The sequence below is a fragment of the Peromyscus californicus genome, unplaced genomic scaffold (genome assembly GCF_007827085.1).
Source record: "Peromyscus californicus insignis strain IS unplaced genomic scaffold, ASM782708v3 Scaffold_8__1_contigs__length_139910024, whole genome shotgun sequence".
In the NCBI taxonomy this organism is placed as follows: domain Eukaryota; kingdom Metazoa; phylum Chordata; class Mammalia; order Rodentia; family Cricetidae; genus Peromyscus; species Peromyscus californicus.
In genome coordinates this window covers 31,885,372-31,906,990 of record NW_026294606.1, presented here as the reverse complement: position 1 = coordinate 31,906,990, position 21,619 = coordinate 31,885,372, and the positions used below count along the sequence as shown (strand labels likewise).

General features: G+C 38.3%; 1 protein-coding gene across 1 annotated transcript in view; it reads right to left on the bottom strand.

Moving 5' to 3' along the window:
- The window catches only part of Gmds (GDP-mannose 4,6-dehydratase), a 580,335-nt gene that overhangs the window by 315,607 nt on the left and 243,109 nt on the right, over positions 1-21,619 (bottom strand). Inside the window, exons 5-6 of the mRNA XM_052727412.1 lie at positions 12,883-13,075; positions 11,744-11,848 (exon numbers count right to left, since the gene is read on the bottom strand). Of these exons, the coding sequence (XP_052583372.1) occupies positions 11,744-11,848; positions 12,883-13,075 (298 nt within the window). The remainder of the gene's footprint in view (positions 1-11,743; positions 11,849-12,882; positions 13,076-21,619) is intronic.

Here is a 21,619-nt window from a genome sequence, read left to right as displayed (position 1 = left end):
GCAATCATTAAAGAAAAGCACAACCAATCAAAATGCAGAGTTATAGAGCCCAGTCCAAAATGAAACATCTACAACACAACTCTTGCACCTAAGGCTCAGGGATTATTACAAAAGAGAGGACAAAAGATTTTAAGAGCAAGAGGATCCAGGAGTTTTCTGTGAGATTGTGTCTCCTAGAAATATCAAAAGCTACACCATGAAATCTCACCAACATGGCTATCTAAATATGACTTAGAACAAAAACAGGACCAACATACATGCTAACATAGGAAGAGGAACACCCATGAGGGGCCTCAATACTAGACAAAGAACTACAGACAACTAAGGAATGCTGAGAGCTGGAGAAAGTCTTCCCCTGGGAAAAACACACCAATTGGTTATCCAAAAACATGTACACAGAAGTAACATTATATGGACTGAGCAGGTTGTATTTATATATTTAGGAACATACACATACATAACAACAATTAAAGAAAAAGAGGCCACAATTTTGAAAGAGCAAGGGGGGTATAAAATGATGTAATTACCTTATAGTCTCAAAAACACATTTTAAAAGTCATATAGCTCATAATTTCAATCATAACCATGGGCCTGAGACACGGTTCCATGGTAGTGTTTCTATTAGCGTGTGTAAGGCCCTAGAGTCCATACCCAGCACTGCACAATTAAACAAATGTATATCTACATGCTTCTCAATGGTATATTCAAAAGGCAAAGTGGTTATTTCTTTTTTCTTGATTGTATTTTTTAAATAAAGGTTTGTGTTCTTCACAAATGATTTTCATAGCATCATTAATAAATGTACATGAATGGTTCTAAACAATATTTAGAAACTTCCTAAATGATCTTTCATAGATAGTTTTGGTATCTGTCCATTATTCCTTAATTCTGTTGTATTTTGGTTTTCACTTTCCTAGTTCAAATAAAACTGGCTTATCAGAATCCCCTGTACAAATGGCTTTTACCACAATGAGAGTGATTCTCCAACACCACTTCCATTTTTATCTTTTTGGAATTCATAAATGCCTCCTGACTACACTAATTCCGTAAATCCTGTAGTCATGGATTTTACTGCCTTCATTTCTTACTGTCCTATTCTTACTCAAGAATAACTAGAATCCTACCACAGAGTTGAGTCTGACAGAGTTTTACCTTGAAAGCAGAGGAGAAAAGAAACTAACACTCACTGCTGAACATAGTAGAAAAGGAACAAATAGAAAAGAAAAGAACAGAATAGAACAGAAAAGAAAAAGTGAAAGCAAGCAAAGAATGTTCCCATGTACAAGGCATGGTGTTAAGCTTTTTCCTATATCCTCCCTTATTACCTGCACAATGAACTGATAAGGCAAATGACCCTCACAATGTCCCTGTCAGGAATGGTCATCCTTTCCATGTGCAAATGAGGAAACTGAGGTCTGAATGAGTAACTTGTCAGAGATAGACTTTCAAGTAGCCTGAGTAAAACTGCCCGGCCATGCTGCAGAAAGATGTGACATCAGTTAACAGTTTGGTTTCAAACAAATGTTACATATAAATCATGAAACATTATGGAGAAAAACACCTTTGATTCAATTAGACAACCGTATAAATAGCATCTTACTTAGTAGGAGGGAATATTTTGTTTGATGGTAATAACCACTTCCAGTAAAACAAGGATTGCTTCAGAAGCCTTTCATGGCTAAGCAATTATATTGCATCTATCCACAGAGAATAAGATGGGCCAGACAGCACTATAATCCCTAAAGGTGCATGTCATCTGTGAACTATCATAGTCCACACATACACAATGGCAAATGAGATGATATCATTTTTTACTCCAACCAGAAAGGCAAGGTTAGTAGCCAACAATTAACCACTTGTGAACAGGCAAAATGGTTGTTAAAATCTATTAAAGCCACATGGAACTCCAATAGGAGATTACTTCATCCCCTGATTTCCAAATCGGTAGCAATTGTTCCCGCTCCACCAGTGAGTTAAGGTTCTGATACTCATCTATAAAAGAAATTACAAAGCACCTTTGATAAAAGCACAAATAAAATATGGAGCTGGTGACACTGGCTTGCTTATTCCTTGGTATTACTATACCAGTACGACTGTAATTTGCAAATTGTAATTCTGTGGAGTATTCTACTCCACAGTATTATTCACATGAGGAGACAGGGTGCTTTCTAACATTATGCATTGTATTATCTCCAAAAGCACGAAATTGGTCATGAATTCTAAAAATTTTGAAGGAAAACTCTCATTTATAGGAAACCTTCCACATTTTATTGCTGTAATTTTGTGTAGTAAATGATACACAAAATATCCTTTAATAACAAATATAGAGAGTTTTTTTCTTGTTGAAGGTAACAGCTGAAGATAACGGGGGGTGGGAGGGCGGGTCTTATGGGTCACCAGGTGGCTAAAGTGAGAGCTCAATCTTGAAAGGGTAGGACAAAGTCGTGAAATTACAACCCTGCTGACTACTTTCCTGAACCTGCTCTGTCATGGATGACTCAAGGTCCCATGGCCAGAAGAGTCTCATATGCAGCTACAGAAACAAGAATGTTAAATACTTGCTATAGCTCCATAAAAGATTTCTACACAGTGAAAGCAGTGTTCAAAGAAAAATAGTATCTTATGTTTTGTATCTTTGTTTGTTTTGAGTCAGGGTCTTGCTATGTAGCCCTTGCTGGTCAGGAACTCACTTTGTAGATCAAGCTCACCTTGAACTCACAGAGATCTGCCTGCCTCTGCCTCTAGAGGGCTGAGACTAAAGGCATCCAACTGTATACTGTTATAAATGACATTCATACAGTTTCTCCAAGAACATTTTTTTAAGTGAAGCTGTAGGGCATTGGTTTCTTATGTTCAACTCAACTGCTATTTTAATGGGTGGTTTTGTTGCCTTTTTTTTTTTTTTTTGCTATGACAGACTCTCTTATGTACTTTAGGATGTTCTGCAGAGTTGCCATCATCTACTTATTTAGCAAGTATCAGGCAGTTGTGACAATCTGAAGTACCTCCAGACACTGGACATGTTCTCCTAGGGGACAAAGTCACTCTCCCAACCTCTCACTCCCCTAGATTCACCAACAGCATGAAACTGATCTTTAAAGCTAAAAATAACCAATACATTTTAGAACAGAACAAAGAGGAAATTATTTTAAGATTTATTATAACTTATGTAATTAATTTTGTACCGGAATGGCAGCTTAAAAATTCTGAAGATTAATGTATGATAATAGACGTTTTACAAAACAGATACTTGGCAACTAAACAAATGCTCAAGACTACCACTAAAAGCCACAAGTTCACGAACCTTAAAACTTCACTGAGGTGAATACTGTGTTTAGACAGATATATATGATTTCTTATGAAGCCCATATTTAGAGGAATGTGCTATATCATCTAAAAATGGCTCAAAATCCAAACAGTGGCAGCATACCATCCATTTGTGGGTGGGTAGTCCTAAACTGCTAATTATCTTAAGTACTTTATAAACTGAGTATTGCCTCATGATTAATGCATTTTATTAGTTTTATTTCTTTTATTGATACTCTAGGCATTTGTTTAACATCACATTTTTATTTTATTAAAAATAATGCTTTATGGGTTGGAGAGATGGTCCCGTGGTTAAGAGGGGTTAAGTTTTAGTTCCTAGAATCCACATAGTGGCTCACAAGCATATGTAGTTCCAGTTCCAGAGAAACACGCTCTTCTGAACTCTGAGGGCACCAAGAATGCAAAGCTGCAGGCCAATGACAGACTGTCTCAAACAAAAGGTGGAAGGTGCTTGAGGACCAACAACCAGTTATATGCTTGACTTCCACACATGTGCCACGCACACATATACCCTCTTGTATGCATGCATACATATATTCACATAGATTTTTAAATTTTTTTATATACAGATTCCATTCCTAAACAAGGTTCATATGGCTTTCCTCTTCCAGGATCATTTTCAGCCTCAGTTGACATTTTTTAGATTTATGACCTTAGTTCTTTCATTCGTGAAAAAACAGGATGGATGATCTGTAAATGTCTTTCTCCCATAAATTCTGAGAGTATTTTGGGAGAGCTGTCTATTTCCGAGTTCTTTCAAAAGAGTTATTGTGTAATTTTAGTTATAAAAGTTAGAAAAATAGAAGTATACATGAATCTTCCCATATATATATATATATGTGTGTGTGTGTGTGTGTGTGTGTGTGTGTGTGTGTGTACGTATAAAATACATATGTTAAACAAAGTAGCCAAAATATCTCCAAAAGAACTCTTTGAGTGTTAAAACACAAATCAGTGATTCCTAAGTCAGCTAATGGGTATAGTATTTTTCACTGTTCTAGTACTTGCCGATAAAGATGATGATGGAAACCAAACTACTGATTCCTCAGCTCAGTAAAGATAAGTGATGAAATACACAATAAGATGAGCACAAAACACCTTTTGGTGGTACACACTAGGCTTCAGCAATTTAGGGAAGTTCTAGGGAAACCAAGGAATTCTAAAGAAAGACACAATTGCTGTCATCTTTAAAGATGACAACCAGAGAAGAAAGCTGTGTTACACGTGTCATACATTATTGTTCTAACAGACATGGAAGGGGAATGAAAAACTTGAAACTTTCTGAGAACAGAGAATGGTTTATCATAACTGAGCAAATGTCCTATTGTTGGTTTCTGTAAAACTAGAACCCAAGAACACATGCATGCTAGCTAGGCAGGTGCTCTGCCATTGAGCTACACTCCTAGCTCCAAATGCCCTGTTCTTTTTCGTTTTCTTTTTTTTTTAATTAAGAGATTTTCTATTTGTTTTATATATCAACCACGGATTCCCCTGACCTCCCTCCTCCCATCCCCCATTCTTCTCCCCCAACGCACCCCCCATTCCCACCTCCTCCAAGGTAAGGAAGGTCTCCCCTGGGAAATCAGCAGAGCCTGGTACATTCAATTGAGGCAGGTCCAAGCCCCTCCTCCCTGCACCAAGGCTGAGCAAAGTGTCTTAGCATAGGCACTAGGTTCCAAAAAGCGGGCTCATGCACTAAGGACAGGTCCCAGTCTCACTGCCTGGGGGCCCCCTAAACAGTTCAAGCTAAACAACTGTCTCACTTATCCAGAGGGCCTGCTCCAGTACTATGGGGGCTCCTCAGCTATTGGTCCACAGTTCTATGTTTCCACAAGTTTCCAAATGCCCTGTTCTTAAGCATTTATAGTAAAGAAAGAGTGGGAGGAGAAGAGAAGAAGCATGCCATCCACATGGAACCTAATTTTTACTCAGGCCAGGGATGTCTTAGGATGAAGTAAATCACTGTTAGGCATTAGGTACATAAACTCCAACTTCACCTCCTCAGTCTACTGTCTTCTCTAGAAGCAGCTACCACTACCATGCCCAGACTTTCCTACTGATAAAAGACTGTAAGTCAGCATAAGAAACACATCCTCATCAAACAGCTGAACTGAAATATACTTCCCACATCTTACAGAACTGATGTCTCCAGATTAGGAGCCTAGTCTAGCCACACTGAACAGTGGGCAATATTTACTAGGCACACTCCTGGCCTAACCAAACTTTCCCAGACTGGACCCTGGCCAGTCTTACTGAAGATTCAGCCACTCCTTAACTGCAGGAAATCCAAGCATCTAATTCTACAGTCACCTTGAAAACAAAAACCAAGAGCATTCAATATCACATTAATTTCACCCTTTAATTATGATAGCATAATCACCTATAAGTTAGGAAATCAAGTTTAACTTAATCATTTAATTTTTCAACCTTTTGAACTTGGATGTAGGATATATTTGGTTTCAGTTTCTCCCTAATGTTAACATAAATACATTTTATTTTATTTGCAATAAATTTCTGTTAATATTATTTACAAATCGACAAATGTGTAATCATGACATGCCAAAGTATTTTGCAGATGTACCAATTAAAATATAGTGGACTGATTGCAAGACATAGGTCACAAATTTTTATTTTACCTTCTAATGCAATGAATAATAAAAGCAAATGTAAATATTATTGCCAGATTTACAAAGTAGACTTCACTATAATGTCTTAATTTGCAGATTAATCTCAAATATAAGAGTAATTTGCAGATAAGGTGGAACACACCTGTAATTCTAGGACTTGGAAGGCCGAGGCAGAAAGACCTCATATTTGAAATCACCATGGGCCATATGGTGAATTGAGACCAGGTAGGGATTGCTGATGGTAATGGAGCCAACGGTAAAGAGTGTATTTGAAAAAAATTCAAGTATCATTATGTATAAGATACTTTAATAAAGCAAAGAATCTTTTCATATTTTCCTCATGCTTTAGCCTATATCAATAATATCCTTATGGCATCAAAGTTTTACTAACTCTAGCTATTCAAAGAAATCTAAAAATAAAGATAAAATTTTGCATATCAATTTTCTTCTAGAAATTAAATAGCTTAGATAATAAACAATCCTTTTCCCCAAAGAAAGTAAGTTTGCATCTCCAGAAGAAAGGGGGTCATTGCAGTCATACCCATGGCAAAGGGTATACTGTATTAATGCAAATGTAATATATAGAGATGCATATTTACACTGCAAAAAGAAGGTTGATACAAGATTTCAAGTGTGATAAAATCATGTGAGAGGGAAAAGTTTTTCAAATATATGAGCACATTTGCATAATTTATGAAATAAATTAAGGAATAGTATATTTATTTTAAAAATTGGATACTTGTTAATAAAAATACCCCATTAACATTTATATCAGTATATAGCACATAGTAAGAATTGGTCACAGAACAAGCTAATACATTTTCATGTCTTATGGACCTACAATGCTAAGATCTTACCCATTACTCATTGGCTTGTAGTAGGTGCTAAAGTGTCTACATTTTATATGAGCAACATAAACACACTTGTTCCTAATGGAAAGAGCTGGTACATCACTGGGTTTATTCCCTAGCAATTATTTCCAACTATTTGTCTTATATAACCACCAATGATTCTGTCTCTAGATTTATAATAAAGTTCTCACAACACAAATGTGTTTTTATGAGTGAGTACATACCATGTTTGTCTTTCTGAGTCTGAGTTACAGGGATCGCCCAATGACAGAGAAATGAATGAGATCTACATGAACAGCCTGGACATGAGTGGGGGTAATGAGGGACGAGGGTTGAGGGAAAGAGAGCTTGGGGGAGCGGGAGATCCCAGCTGGATCAACAACAGAGAGGGAGAACAAGGAATAGGAGACCATGGTAAATGAAGACCACATGAGAATAGGAAGAAGCAAAGTGCTAGAGAGGCCCACAGAAATCCACAAAGATACCCCCACAATAGACTGCTGGCAATGGTCGAGAGACAGTCTGAACTGACCTAGTCTGGTGATGGGATGGCCAAACACCCTAATTGTCATACTAGAAACCCCATCCAATGACTGAGGGATCTGGATGCAGAGATCCATGGCTAGGTCCCGGGTGGAGCTCCAGGAGTCTAATTAGCGAAAAAGAGGAGGGTTTATATGAGCGAGAATTGATGAAACCAAGGTTGGATAAAGCACAGGGACAAATAGCCAAATGAATGGAAACACATGAACTATGAACCAATGGCTGAGGGGCCCCCAACTGGATCAGGCCCTCTGAATAGGTGAGACAGTTGATTGGCTTGATCTGTTTGGGAGGCACCCAGGCAGTGGGACAGGGTCCTGTGCTCATTGCATGAGTTGGCTGTTTGAAACCTAGGGCTTATGCAGGGTCGCTTAGCTCGGCCTGGGAGGAGGGGACTGGACCTGCCTGGACTGAGTCTACCAGGTTGATCTCAGTCCTCAGGGGGAGGCTTTGCCCTGGAGGAGGTGGGAATGGGAGGTAGGCTGGGGGGAAGGGGAGAGGGGCGAGAGGGGGGAAAACAAGGGAATCCGTGGCTGATATGTAGAACTGAATTGTATTGTAAAATAAAATAAAAAAAAAAGAGTAAGAAAAACAAATGTGTTTTTAAATACAGCACTAAAAAAAAGAAAACAAATCCAGAAAGCTGAGATGGAGAAGAGACATATAATGAAATTAGAATAAGACAATGTCAAAACTTAGGAGGTGGCTGCTATAGTGGGCAGGTCTTGGTCCGCTAAAAGCTTGTTTGGGTCTCACACTGATGATGATGAACTTTTCTTTAGTGCACAATGCCTCTTTAGTACAGCAGGAAAGGACATCAGCGTTCCAACCAAATATTACCTGCCCAGCACAGTAGGGCTACTGAACATGACTGACTCTCAGACGCTAACCCCTAGAAAACCAATTTGCTATTTGGGAGAAACCCCACTGCAAGTTTTTGGATGTCCATTAGATATTCCTTAACGGCCTAGATAGTAAATATTTAGTGTTTTCAGGATACAGGATTCTAGAGTGTGAATATAGCCATGTAAACTTATGAGCATGGTTGTACTCTAACTAAACTTTATTTACACACATAAACACACACACACACACACACACACACACACACACACACACAAGTGAAAAAAACTGGATTTGGTTCATGAGCCAGAGTTTGCCAAAGTCTAGTCTAGAAAAGTTTTACATAAAAAAAATAGTTCTTCCACATCTTTTCTAGTCATAAACTACCATAAAACATTATTTGTGCAATCAAAAGAGATTGCCAGTTATTTTCAGTGCAAGAAAAATTTATTTCTCTCCCCAAATAATCAGCTTGAGTTCTATTAATGTGGATTTGTGATTGTATCGTAGATTAGATCAATGTTTTCTACTGATCCATCAAGGAAAAAGTGTGTTCCCTGTGGTAGTAGGGTGCAAAGCTAAAATGAAGTCACCTGCAGTACTATCCTAAGTTGTGGCTGTACATAGTAAGAATTTTAAAAGTGTATAATGCTCATCAAGGTATATCAGACTGAATCATTACTATGAATAGTTTGTGTTAGCTTTAATTACTATATGTGTGGAATCATTAAAACAACATTCATTAAAAATGCTCCTATAATTTTTTTTACTGTTTTCTAATTCTAATACTCTAAATTTAAGTCAGTAAAGTTTTATTGAAACAGCAGATACTCATCCTTTCTTTAAAAATATTTACCTAATGCCTATTAGCACAATGTTATGTCTTCAGATGCTAGAGATACAAAAACACAGTATAGTCCTCATCTAAGATAGTTTCAGTCTAGCACAAATGTCTCCTCAGAACACAATGCTTAATCTTTAAAACAATTACTTTCATATTAATTACATTTATTTTAATTTTCAAGTTTAAAAAATGCTGTATATATTACATTTCAGGTGTTTTATCAAAGCTAGTATTAACATATATTCATATTTCTATTTTTTATAATTTGATTATATAAATTGAGTTTAAAAATGGAATACCACTGATTTCTGTATATGTTATAAAGTAGTAAAATGGCATATACAACAAGGTCAAGTTTTATTTAATTTAATAATCTTAATGTGATAACTTTTTTGGTAATTTTTATTTTAGTCTGTGTGTGTGTCTGTCTGTGTCTGTGTACGTATAAACAGGCAGACACAAGTATGTCATAGCACAGGTGTGGAGGTTAGAGGACAATTTTTGAAGGTGAGGTCTCTCTCTCCTTCCACTACGGGAATGAATGAATGAAGTCACCTTCAGTACCATCCTAAGCTGTACATAGTAAGAATTTTAAAAGTGTATAATGCTCATCAAGGTATATCAGACGGATCAAACTCAGGTCTTAAGGTTTCTAAAGCAAGAGCCTTCACCTGCTAAGCTATCAGGATGCTCAAGATCAAGTCTAACAAATATTTAACAGACACCCATAATGTGAAAAATGCATGGAGTCTGCTTAAAGGACAAAGGAATTTATTAGGGGAGAAAAACTCATTGTACAGAATAGAACTGTCACAGGTTCTGGAATGCTGGGACAAAGTCTCACAGTGTTCTGGCCGTCTGAGTCAGTCCTGCATCCAAGTCCCACGAGGGAATGAAGAGGACAGTGCCTACTTGCATCTCATGTCTTAAGGGTAGCCAAGAGGACATGCCTCAGGGGCATGTACTTCAAGGTCATAGGCAAGTAGAGCAGTTACCTGCTGCATCCCAAGAGACAGTGCTTCAAGGTCATACACAGAACAGCCATCCACTACACACCCAAGTTGCAGAATGACATAAAAGATAACTATCTTTGCAGGTCTGAAAGCATGAAGGGCATCTATGAACATATTGATAGTAGCTCTGGTGATAGGAAACAATATAAATGAGGGAAGAAACTTTTTCTTTACCTCTCATAACATTCTAAAATTTTCCTCAAAATTCATAAATATTATCTTTTAAAATTCAGGAAATAAACAATAATGATGAAAAAGGCTTCAATTATAGGGTACAAATAGAGGACTGGCAGAGACATGATATTTAAATTATCTTTTTACTGTACAACCTAAGAACGCTTTCTCCTCTCTTAACCTGACTTACAGCAATTAACTTTACATTTTTTTGTGGGGGGTAGGAGGAATGGGTCAGGTTGAAGAGGAAAAAAATACAAAAACCCAATAAAAATACACAAGCATGCTTGTGAGAAAAGAGACAGGATTTCCATTACCGAGTAGATTCCTAAAGTGGTCCCACACCCCACCCTGCCCTGCTGTACACACCAGATGCTGCAAGGGAAAAATAAAACCCTTCTATCTTTCCTCTTCCCTCACCAGAAATACCCAGAACACAAAATTAATTAAAGATACGAAGATATGGTGTGTGTGTGTGTGTGTGTGTGTGTGTGTGTGTGTGTGTGTGTGTGCGCGCGACAGAGAGAGAGACAGAAAGACAGAGACAGAGAGAGATACATCAGAGATGACAGGTTGGCATTCATACCTTAACAGCCCATCATGGGAACTGTTATCTTAGGCAATTATAAAATAAAAATGTGATGCTAAAGATACCTTAATAAACATGTCACTTTAATCATTCTCTATGACTTGTTGATTTAATTAGGTGAGTATATAGTCACATAAAATTTCACTGAAATAGTTACAAGTATTACTGGTTGTTGGGCAAGAAGCAACTTATAATATTGGGCTTCTTATTCTTTCTCACACTCTAAGACTAAATGACCATTAAACTTAAAAAATATCTTTGATTTAGATTATACAAATAAGTTTTACTTTGTAAAGAATGATATTGTGGGTTCTAGTCCCATCAGAACTCACCTAGCTTGGCTAATATTTCTCATGTTTCATTAAATTAAAAGTAATGGTGGGGGTATACATTTTCTTACTTAAAACCTAATATTGTAAACAGAGAAATGATATTGCCAATAGTCTCAATGATAACTAAGCCCATGCAAGCAAATACAGTTTTCAGGAAAACAAATAAACAAAACGAATAATGCTTAAGAACTTATTTCAAATTGATTTTAGAATACATTCTAGAAACGATAATTTCTGATGTCCTTCTAATGGAATTTAAAGAGAAGATACTTTTCAACTGGTTGAGTCTAAGTAAACAGTAATGAATGATAGAAACCACCAGCACTTTATCTCTCATTCTTTGCATTTACACAGAAATTTCCCAGTTCTTGGTTTAAAAACTACTAATGAAACTAATATATTTGGTACACAGTCCAGCTTGACATAGAACTTTAAAAAGTTCTTATAAATTAAAGCTGGATTTATATTTTTTCATTTACCACAGACATTTACAACAGAAGTAGACGTAAACTTTTTCAATCTATAGAACATCAACAGAATATACATATACCCTTTTCTGTTGTTAAACTTAAATTCTCCTTTGGTAATGTATTCACTGACCTCTTCTAGGACTCTCGTGATTGAAGAGAATGCCATTCACCGCAAAGAGATTATATGCCTCACGAAAGTTCACCACGATCCAATAGGCATAGAGTTTGGCTGCTCCTGTTAGAATAATTTTTTAAAGACAAAGTTTAGTCTAAAGGACCACGCTTTTCATTCACCTTAAACAGTAATAACTGACAAAATATTATTTATAATGCATCAAAATGACCAATATGAATACCAAGCCAAAACACTGTGTGCCAACTAATCATGTGCATTAGAAATAAAATTCCTTACTTTATAACATTCCTAATTAATTCCTGAACCATCTCATTTATTCACCTATACTATACAATATATAAAGTTCATCTTTCTTACCTCTATCTGTCTCTTTCACTGTGTCTGTCACTGTCTGTCTCTGTTTCCCCTCCATATATGTGCACGCACGCACACACATACACACACACACACACACACACACACACACACACACACACACACACACACACTTTTAGATAATGAGATAGAAAATATTTGGGATCTTAATATTCAAACTGTTTTAAAATGTTATCGCTGGGCAGCAGTGGCACACGCCTTTAATGCCAGCACTCAGGAGGCAGAGACAGGTGGATCTCTGTGAGTTCCAGACCAGCCTGGTCTACAGAGTGAGATCCAAGACAGGCACCAAAATGGCACAGAGAAATCCTGTCTCGAAAAACCAAAAATAAATAAAATAAAATAAAATGTTATCATATATATCTTTCAAATAAGTCTGTTTTTTTCTCCTAGGTTTGAGCTCCGAGAAATTTTCATAGGGAAAATTACAAAACAAACAAGAAAACACAAAAGCTCTTTGCTCCAGCAAATCTCTAAACAGCTTAGGAAAACAGTCATAATGGGTCTAATTTCCATTTAAAGTGATTTGTGTAGAAAGGTTGGATAAACAAGGATTGGTGAATGAGGTGCTAATTAACCTGAAGACAATGGCAAAAATGCATAAGGTATGTTTCCCAACAAGTCCAGTCACTTTAGTCTATCTGAATGTCAATCTCACACCCAAATGACGTCAGCTATGACACATGTGCAGAATGAAAGCAGAAACATCCCCACACCTGCAGAGAGCATTTCATGCAGCTGGGCACATGTGTCCTTACCATAGGGTGACCTCGGATAGAAAGGTGTGGTCTCCTTCTGGGGTATTTCCTGCACTTTTCCATACAGTTCACTTGTCGAGGCCTGGTAGAACTTCACAGAATTTATAAGGCCACAAGTTTTGATTGCATCCAGAAGTCGCAAGGTGCCAACTCCATCGACATCTGCAGTGTACTCTGCTAAGTCAAAGGAAATCTGGAAAAGAAGACAGAGATGAGCTACACTAAAGGCCATCAGTGAGGGATGCTGGCTAGGGTGACATGCACAACAGTGTAGCAGGAATCTTAAATGGTCTTATTAATAAAAAACAAACCTGGAGCCAGGTATTGGGGTGAATGCTGGAAGATCAGAGAAACAGAACAAGCCACAGCCACCTCACCTTGCCAATTCCTCAGCTGATCCTGTTTCCTCAGACTGGAAGCCTGAGGAATTCTGGAAGTCCTGATCCAGAATGAATCTCAGCTGAACTGTGCTGCTCAAAAGCCTAAAAGCTTAACCAGCCAAAAGCTTCTAGTTTCTGGTCTTCATGCCTTATATACCTTTCTGCTTTCTGCCATCACTCCCTGGGATTAAAGGCTCACTTTCTGGGATTAAAGGCGTGAGTCACCATGCTTGGCTGTATCCTTGAACACACAGAGATCCAGGTAGATCTCTGCCTCTGGAATGCTAGGATTAAAGGCGTGTGCTACCACTGCCTATCCCCTATGTTTAATATTGTGGCTGTTCTGTTCTCTGACCCCAGATAAGTTTATTAGTGTGTACAATATTTCAGGGAACACAACCACCACACAACAGTTTCACATCCTGGGATTTTATGCTGGTTAGAAGATAGTAAGTGTTAATTTCCTAAGAGAATTTCCAAAGTGGATATAATCTACTTCCAGTATCAAACAGCTGAAGACTATGTCAATATCCATTCAGCACTTGTGACAATTTAACACCTTGTGTTTCCTCAGCATTCTAGCTGGATCCCTGAGGTGCTTTGCATGATGGGGCAATGCTCTCTTCTTCAAAAAGTATTCATTAAAATTTCAGTTTAAACCAAGTTCTTAGGGGTTTAAAAAAATTCATGGTTTGAATGAGCCCTAGTTGATGTTTGTGTACCAAAGACTGAGAACATGTACCTTATACCATAGTTGACTTTTAAAAGGACTCTTTTTTAAAAATAAGGGCACAAGAATAACTATACTATCTATAAAGTATATAAGTTTATTATAAAACAGCACAGTGACAGTGGTTGTAGCAAATTGCTAATGTGTATATGAACTGATTTCAATGAGGGTATTGAGATGTAATTCAACATATTCCAGTTTTTCAAAATGGTTTTTAAAAGGAAACAAGTATGTTCTCAGTTAGGTTTCTATCTTTGTGGTAAAGAATATAACTAAAAGCAACCTGGGAAGGAGAGAGTTTATCTGGCTCACACATTCCAATCACAGCCCATCATAGAGGAAAGTCAAGCCAGGAACTCAAGGCAGGAACCTAGAATTGGGAGCTGAGGCAGAAGTCACAGAGGAGTGCTGCTTACTGGCTTGATGTCCAAGTCTTACTTATTTTGCTTTCTTATACAGCCCAGGATCAAAAGTCCAGAGTTGGCACTGCCCACAGTGAGCTAGGCTAGCCCACATCAATCATTAATCAAGTTAACAATACTACTGATTTATCTATAAGCAATCTTATGGAGGCATTTTCTCAATTTGGGTTCCTTTTCTCAGATAACTGTAGTCTGTGTCAAGCTGATTAAAAACAAAAAAGCAAACAAAAAACCCCAACCTAGGAACATGTGATTTCTAGGTTTATTTCTTACATAAATTCTACACATGATAAGTAATCGAACCTTATTTTAAATCTTTTAAAATAATGATATGAAAACCTTATCACTGACATATCATTTGTAGTATGAATTACCTTAGTCTTCATGTGGAAAACCCTCTCAATAGAGTAAGTAAGACCATTGGCTTTCATTATTTCCTGGCTAGTAGGTACCCCTTGGACAGAAGCCATGGTCTATATATGGGTATATGACACTGTTAAGAAGCTGATCAGCTGCTCCTTAAGGACTCCAATTTACTACATCCATATATATTTTTTTTTTTGGTTTTTCGAGACAGGGTTTCTCTGTGTAGCTTTGCGCCTCTCCTGGGACTCACTTGGTAGCCCAGGCTGGCCTCGAACTCACAGAGATCCGCCTGGCTCTGCCTCCCGAGTGCTGGGATTAAAGGCGTGCGCCACCACCGCCCGGCACTACATCCATATTACCTGGGCTGTATGTAAAGCTTTGGGGGTAGCCAGGAAATTAAAAAGAAAAACTGTGTATTTCATTCACAATGTTTAAAAAGCCACAGAAGTAAAAGTAAGGCCATTTTATACCCATTGTATATGTGCCTGTTGTGTGCAACATATATGGGTGCAGACACCAGGTAGAGGCCTAAAGAGGATGTTAAATGTTTTCCCCTATGGCTACCCACCTTACTTTCTGAGACGGAGTACACCTGAAACTCATGTATGAAACTAGGTCTACTGACTAGCAAAATCTGTTGATCCCTATTCCACAACACTAGTATTACAGGTATACATGACCATACCTAGCTTTTACATAGATGTAGGAGATTTGAACTGAGGTCCTCTTGCTTGCAAAGCAAGCCCTCTTACAAACTGAGCCATCTTTCCAGCATTTTATTTTATTATTTTTAATTTATTTTGTCAGGGTCTCACTAAATAGCCCTGGCTGACCTGGATCACTATATGTAGACTAGGCTAGCCCCAAATTCACAGAAATCCACCTGCCCCTGCCTCCAAGTGCTGAGATTAAAAGTATGTACCACCATTCTCAGTCCATTTTATTCTATTTAAATAATACTTTATAGAGATATATAAAATGTACTATAAAGTAGTTTATAGAGATACTATAAAACTTGCCATTTTAAAGTTTACAATTTAATAGTTTTCATAATTCACAGCATTATGCAATCATAATTACCATCTTACTTTAGAACATTTTTATCACTCTCAAAACACTCTGTAGCTATCAGTAGTCATTCCTCAGCTCCCAGCTCCCACTCAGACCTGAACAGTCACTGATCACTCTTCTTTTTCCTTTATCCATTTACCTGCTGTACATATTTCTTAAGAATGAGATTACAAAGTATGTGGGCTTCTGCAACTAGCTTCCTTCTCTTACTGTTTTTATCTATCTTAGATACAGTTACCTAGGTGTACAGGTGCTGGGGCATGTGGTCACACCATGTTTATGTTTTTCAAAAGTTGCTGCACCATTTCACACTCTCATTCACTAATAGAGATAAGGGTTCAGATCTCCTCACATCCTAACCAACAATTTTTGTGGTCTTAGGTTGTAGTCATGCTTGTGGTCTAAAGTGCTTTCTCACTGTGGTCTTGATATGCATTTTCTGGGATTAAGGACACTGAGGATCTTCTCATGCAGCTAATGACCATGTGTGTATGGTGAATCCTTTGCCCATTTTTTAAAGCTGGGCTCCTCATCATTTTCTTACTGGGCTGTGATGGTCTCTTCAACATTCCGGCACAAGTCCCCTGACAGATACATAACCTAAGAACTCTTCATATCCTGGTAGTTCCCTTCTCATAGTTTTAAAGTAGCCTATGAACAAAAATGTCTAATTTATCTGTTTTTCTTTGTTATGTATGCTTTTTATGTTATATTTAGGAATAATTTGTATAAGCTAAAAATGAATGTATACTCATATGTTCTATTCTATGTTTATAAATTACTCCCTTACATTTATTTCTATAATTATTTTGAATTAATTTTGTGTATAATTGAGGGTCCAAAATCATTACTTGCAGAACCAAATGTCCAAACACCTTATTTTGAAAAGGCTATTATGTTTCTGCAGAATAGTCTGTACACAGACGGCTTTGTCCTTAGGAAAAGCCCTGGCCCTGTGTTGATGGGAACACACACTGAAAAGGCCTCAGGACAGGAGTGTCAATGGCTCTATTAAAACAATAACAGTGTTATTTAAGTCCTCAGTGTGGGGCAGATAATCATTCTAAGCAGTTTGAATGAACACATGATTCAGATAGAAGAACAGGTAAGCACTTCATCTGAAACAGAAAGGGGACAGCAAGCAGAGAGTGGTGTGGTAAATGTAACATAGAGAACACGGCACATGCGTTCTATTCTCAGTGAACCAAGAGTCCCTGCAGACTCTGGAGTACAGGAAGGAAACTGCTCTACTTGAAAGAAGCAGTGGGACACCATTCAGAGAACATGCTCATGGAAAAGTTAGGATGACAGTAGCCTATGCTGCAGGGGATGATGGGGGAGGATGGCTGCCTGACAGCAATTTGGAAACATTTTTTTCCACGATTTTTATGTAACTCCATGAAAAAGAATGCATACATTTGGTAGTCAAAATTTTGTATAATAAGATTAGTTTATAAAAAAGACAATTTTTAACAAGTACTTTTCACATAAAGTAACAAATTAAATGTCCATGCCAGTCAAAACAGTATTTTATAGCTTCAGCTTTCAAAGGTTAAATGTATGATTCTCAAAACACTAGAGGTCTGGAGAGTTACCGCCCATGGGCCAAATCTGGCCAGCTGCCCACTATGAAATAAAGTTTTATAGGACACAGCCACATTCACTCTTTTACATGTTTTCCACAGTTGTTTTCATGCTACAATCACTGGGCTGAATGAATTCGTTCCATAGAATGGAATTCCCACAAAGCAGAAGATTATTATTTGGCCCATTATAGGAAGAGCTTTCTGACCTCTGAATTAAAACTATAGTTATACTTTCCTATATTCTCAACACTGATGCTCCAGGACTTATAACTTGATGACCAACTCACCCTTGAAACACACTATCAACTGAAAGTGCAGATAATCTGCCATACCTACTGCACATTCTAGCTCAGCAAATGGTTTCCTCTGGAGATTTTAGGGTTCCCTGTGCTTGAGACACAGGATGCGGGACCTATATTACCAGCTCAGTGAAGACCTAAACTCAACATTTAAAGTTCAGATTCTACTGAATGCTTGTATTTTTGCATCACTGTAAAGTAAAACATACATATTCTAAATGTTGACTAGAGTCATAAAAAAAAGAGCTTTATTTTTCAGAAGCATGGTGACTCGGTGAGCAGCGTCTTACTTCACATGCTAAAGAAAACACTTAAGCAGACTGCTATGATAGAAAACAATGTAGGGGAAAAGCCCAAGTCTAACAAACACTGCCCGAACTCCCTCTCCAGAACAGCTCTTCACCTGCTTCTGGACTTCATGTTCTTCCAGATCTCTTCACACTCCATTGGTGGCAACTCTCCAGTTTGTGATGCTGTTCTACCAGGTTCAGGACATCTCTGCTCCAGGCCCAGGGATTAGTGTGCATGTTTGGGAGAGGTGGCTTTTCTCCTTCTACCCACACCCTAGGCATGTAACCATGTCAATAACCATCTCACCATCACTATGCATACAACTCCAAAGTCCTAAGTTTTGCTCTGCTTACTGTCTGCTGAATACCACCTCAGTTAAACTGAAATCAAGATGTTCTTCCCAAAGCTCTTGTCCCTCTGTCCCTCTCTCCATATAAATGGCATCTATCTAAAACAACGCTTAGGACTCACTCAACTATTCCTTCCCTTCACAGTTCACAGAGATCTAAGCCTCCTCACCACTTCACCCTAGTTCCCCAATGTTTTCTTCATGGAAACTGACACAGTGGTCTCAACCAACTCAGATGATTCCCTCCTTGCTCATCCAGGCATGACTCAGTTGGTCTCTCTGGTCATCTTGCTGTTCTCACATTGAGACTAGCCTGATCTACTTAAAGTCTTTCCTCTGCCATCTCTACAGTGGATGGAGGCCCCCTCTCCACTGCACCCCTTCCTGTCACTAACCTTCAGCTCTCTTAAACCCTCTATTGCAGTGGTCCTCAACCTTCTTAGACTGTGACCCTTTAATACAGTTCCTCATGTTGTGATGACCCCCCCAATCATAAAATTATTTCTGGTGCTACTCCATAACTAATTTTGCTACTGTTATGAATTATAATGTAAACATCTGATAGGCAGGATATATGATATGTGACCCCCACACACAAAGGGTTGAGAACCACTGCTCTAAAGGAAGCCAGCACCAATCCCCTCTATATTTATCTACATTATTATTTCTTCTTCTTTGCAATCTTTTATCTGTCTGCTTATTTATTACCTAGCTGTGTACACGTAAACTCCATGATGACAGACTTTTATCTGCAATATCTCATATCTGCACAGTACTTGAAGACTATGTAAATTAATGACATGTGAACATCAAATTCACAAGTATAAAAATTAAGACACAAAAACTAGGAGTAAAGAAAATGGAGCGAGTTCAATAGGAAAGAAATTTCCATTGAAACAAGAAAGAACTATGTAAAAAAAAAATGATGAATAAGGATTAACCTTCCAGGCCCCTCAACCAGAAGATGGCAATATGGTAGACTTTATAGACAGACACATTTGTTGTTTGCCTCTTCAGCTCCTTCTAACCCCACAGTTCCCTAGTTTGACTCCCTGTGGCCTACCTAGAGGTATCTACCTCAGGTCAGTGTGATCTCTGCCCTCTGTTCAGTCCTCCTTTCTTGTCTTCCTAGATCCCTTTCTGAATCTGGTCACCTGGAATAGCTGAGTTCACCCCACTAGTTCCAGAGCACTGTGACTTGGAGCAGTCACTCCATTGGACCCTGGCCTCCTTGGGCAGCCTGGCCTGCAGGCCTCCTAAAAACAGCTCTGCTGCTGTTTCCTTTTCTGGTTGTTTCCACTACACAGATGAGCACCTGCTACATAGAGGCTGCTAGGAAATCTTACTACAATGAGTAAGAAGCTTTTAAGCCTCAAGTACTTGACCCTAAATGACATCATTACACAACTAATAACAGAACAAACCACATATGGAGCAACTTCCACTTTAAATGTCTCAATCGGGAGATGGCTCAGTGGGTAAAGTATTTGCTGTGCAAGCATATGAACCCAAGCTCTAGCTCCAGCACCCACATAAAAAGTCTGGGTTCAGTGGCCTTGTGCCTGTGATACCAGCATTGTAGTGGTAGAGAAAGAGGATTCTTCCAGCTTTCTGGCTAGCTAGTCCAGCAGAAACAGTGAGCTCCAGGTTCAGTAAGAGGTGGAGAATGTCTGAGGATGACACACAATGTCTGAGGATGACACACATGCACACATGTGGGCACACACACCTCAATGAACTACTTGAAATTTCCTGATTCCATGTCATCTCAGAGAAAGTGATTTGTCTGTGAAAGAACTAAATGTAGTAAAACAAAGCCAAGAGACAAGAAAAATGCTCCCTCTAAGAAAATTTTCAAGAGAAGCTCAAGATGCCTTGTGCAGAAAATGTCTCAGACCACACAAGTAGTCACAGTGTGCACTGTTTACAGCTCCTCTGCCAGAGAAAGTTATGAATCAAAGAGAGCAACAATAAAACATTGCTTTCCATCTTGAGTTAGTTGTTCCTAGTAAACAGGAGTCAGTAGGGATAGCTAGCCTGTACTTAGTAGCTGGGACCATGTACAAATCTTTTGCTGGAGCTGGTAGAGTCAAGCAGGTGTGAGTCTGACTCTGGGGAATGAGGTCTGGTTATAGGAAACACAGGGTAGGAAAACAGAACCCTGCCTCCTGCTATTCTGCTTGTTCTTTTGTGGGTGTAGAAGACTAAGAGGCAGGAAAAAGATACAAAAGGATACTGCAGGGAAGGGACGCATTGGTGAGGTTACAAAGTGTGGTCATGGCACTCTGAGACTTAAAAGGAAATCAAGGAGAAGCTCATGGAGGAAACAGCCATGAGGAAGTGAATATGAGGTGCAAGTTGTTCTAGCAGCAGCAGTGATGTGTGGGGTTGGAGTTGGGGATTAAGAATGAGCAGCACGAGGAAAAGGCACATTGGCCATGTATGTTTCAGTAGTGGCTATGTTTCAGGACTGGAGAGTCCCGAGTTTACATATATGTGAGTAGATACCATTATGTGCATTCAGTCTATATGTCTACAGCTTACCAAGGGCTCTAGGGAGACAGTCATGGCTATAGCTGAGCAGAAGACAGTACCAGATGAACATGGCTTATCCACTATGTGCTATGCTCTGAGCCTACACTGAAATTCTCCCAGCCAGGATTAAGGGCTGCATCCACACACGATTTTGAATATTTTTCTTACCTTGTTGCAGTTACAGTTTTGGTTAAAAGCATTTATAATTACAAGTCAGAAACACATTCATATGTTAAAAATTCCAGCCAGAAACAGAAGTGAAATCTTTGTTCAGCTTTATAAACTCAAAGGTAAATTAAGATATACATCAATTAAGGGTTTTCATGAGAATTATACTGGACAAAGTTAAAAACACTACAATGTACAATGCTCTAAAGGCTATGAGGCACCACCCCTCCACTGCCTTTTTCTACCTGTCCCATTCCCAACATTTTGGAATGCTTAGTAAACAAGGCATCAAAATATCTGTTTAATAAAAAATGATTTTACGAATTTACATTTTTGCTAATAAAAGCATACTGAAAGGTACCAATAAGAGTCAAAGAACAGATGCCCTTCAACTGAAGAATGGATAAATAAAATGTAGTACATAGACACAATGGAGTACTACTCAGCAGAGAAAAACAATGACATCATGAGGTTTGCAGGCAAATGGATGAATCTAGAAAAAATCATCCTAAGTGAGGTAACCCAGACTCAGAAAGACAA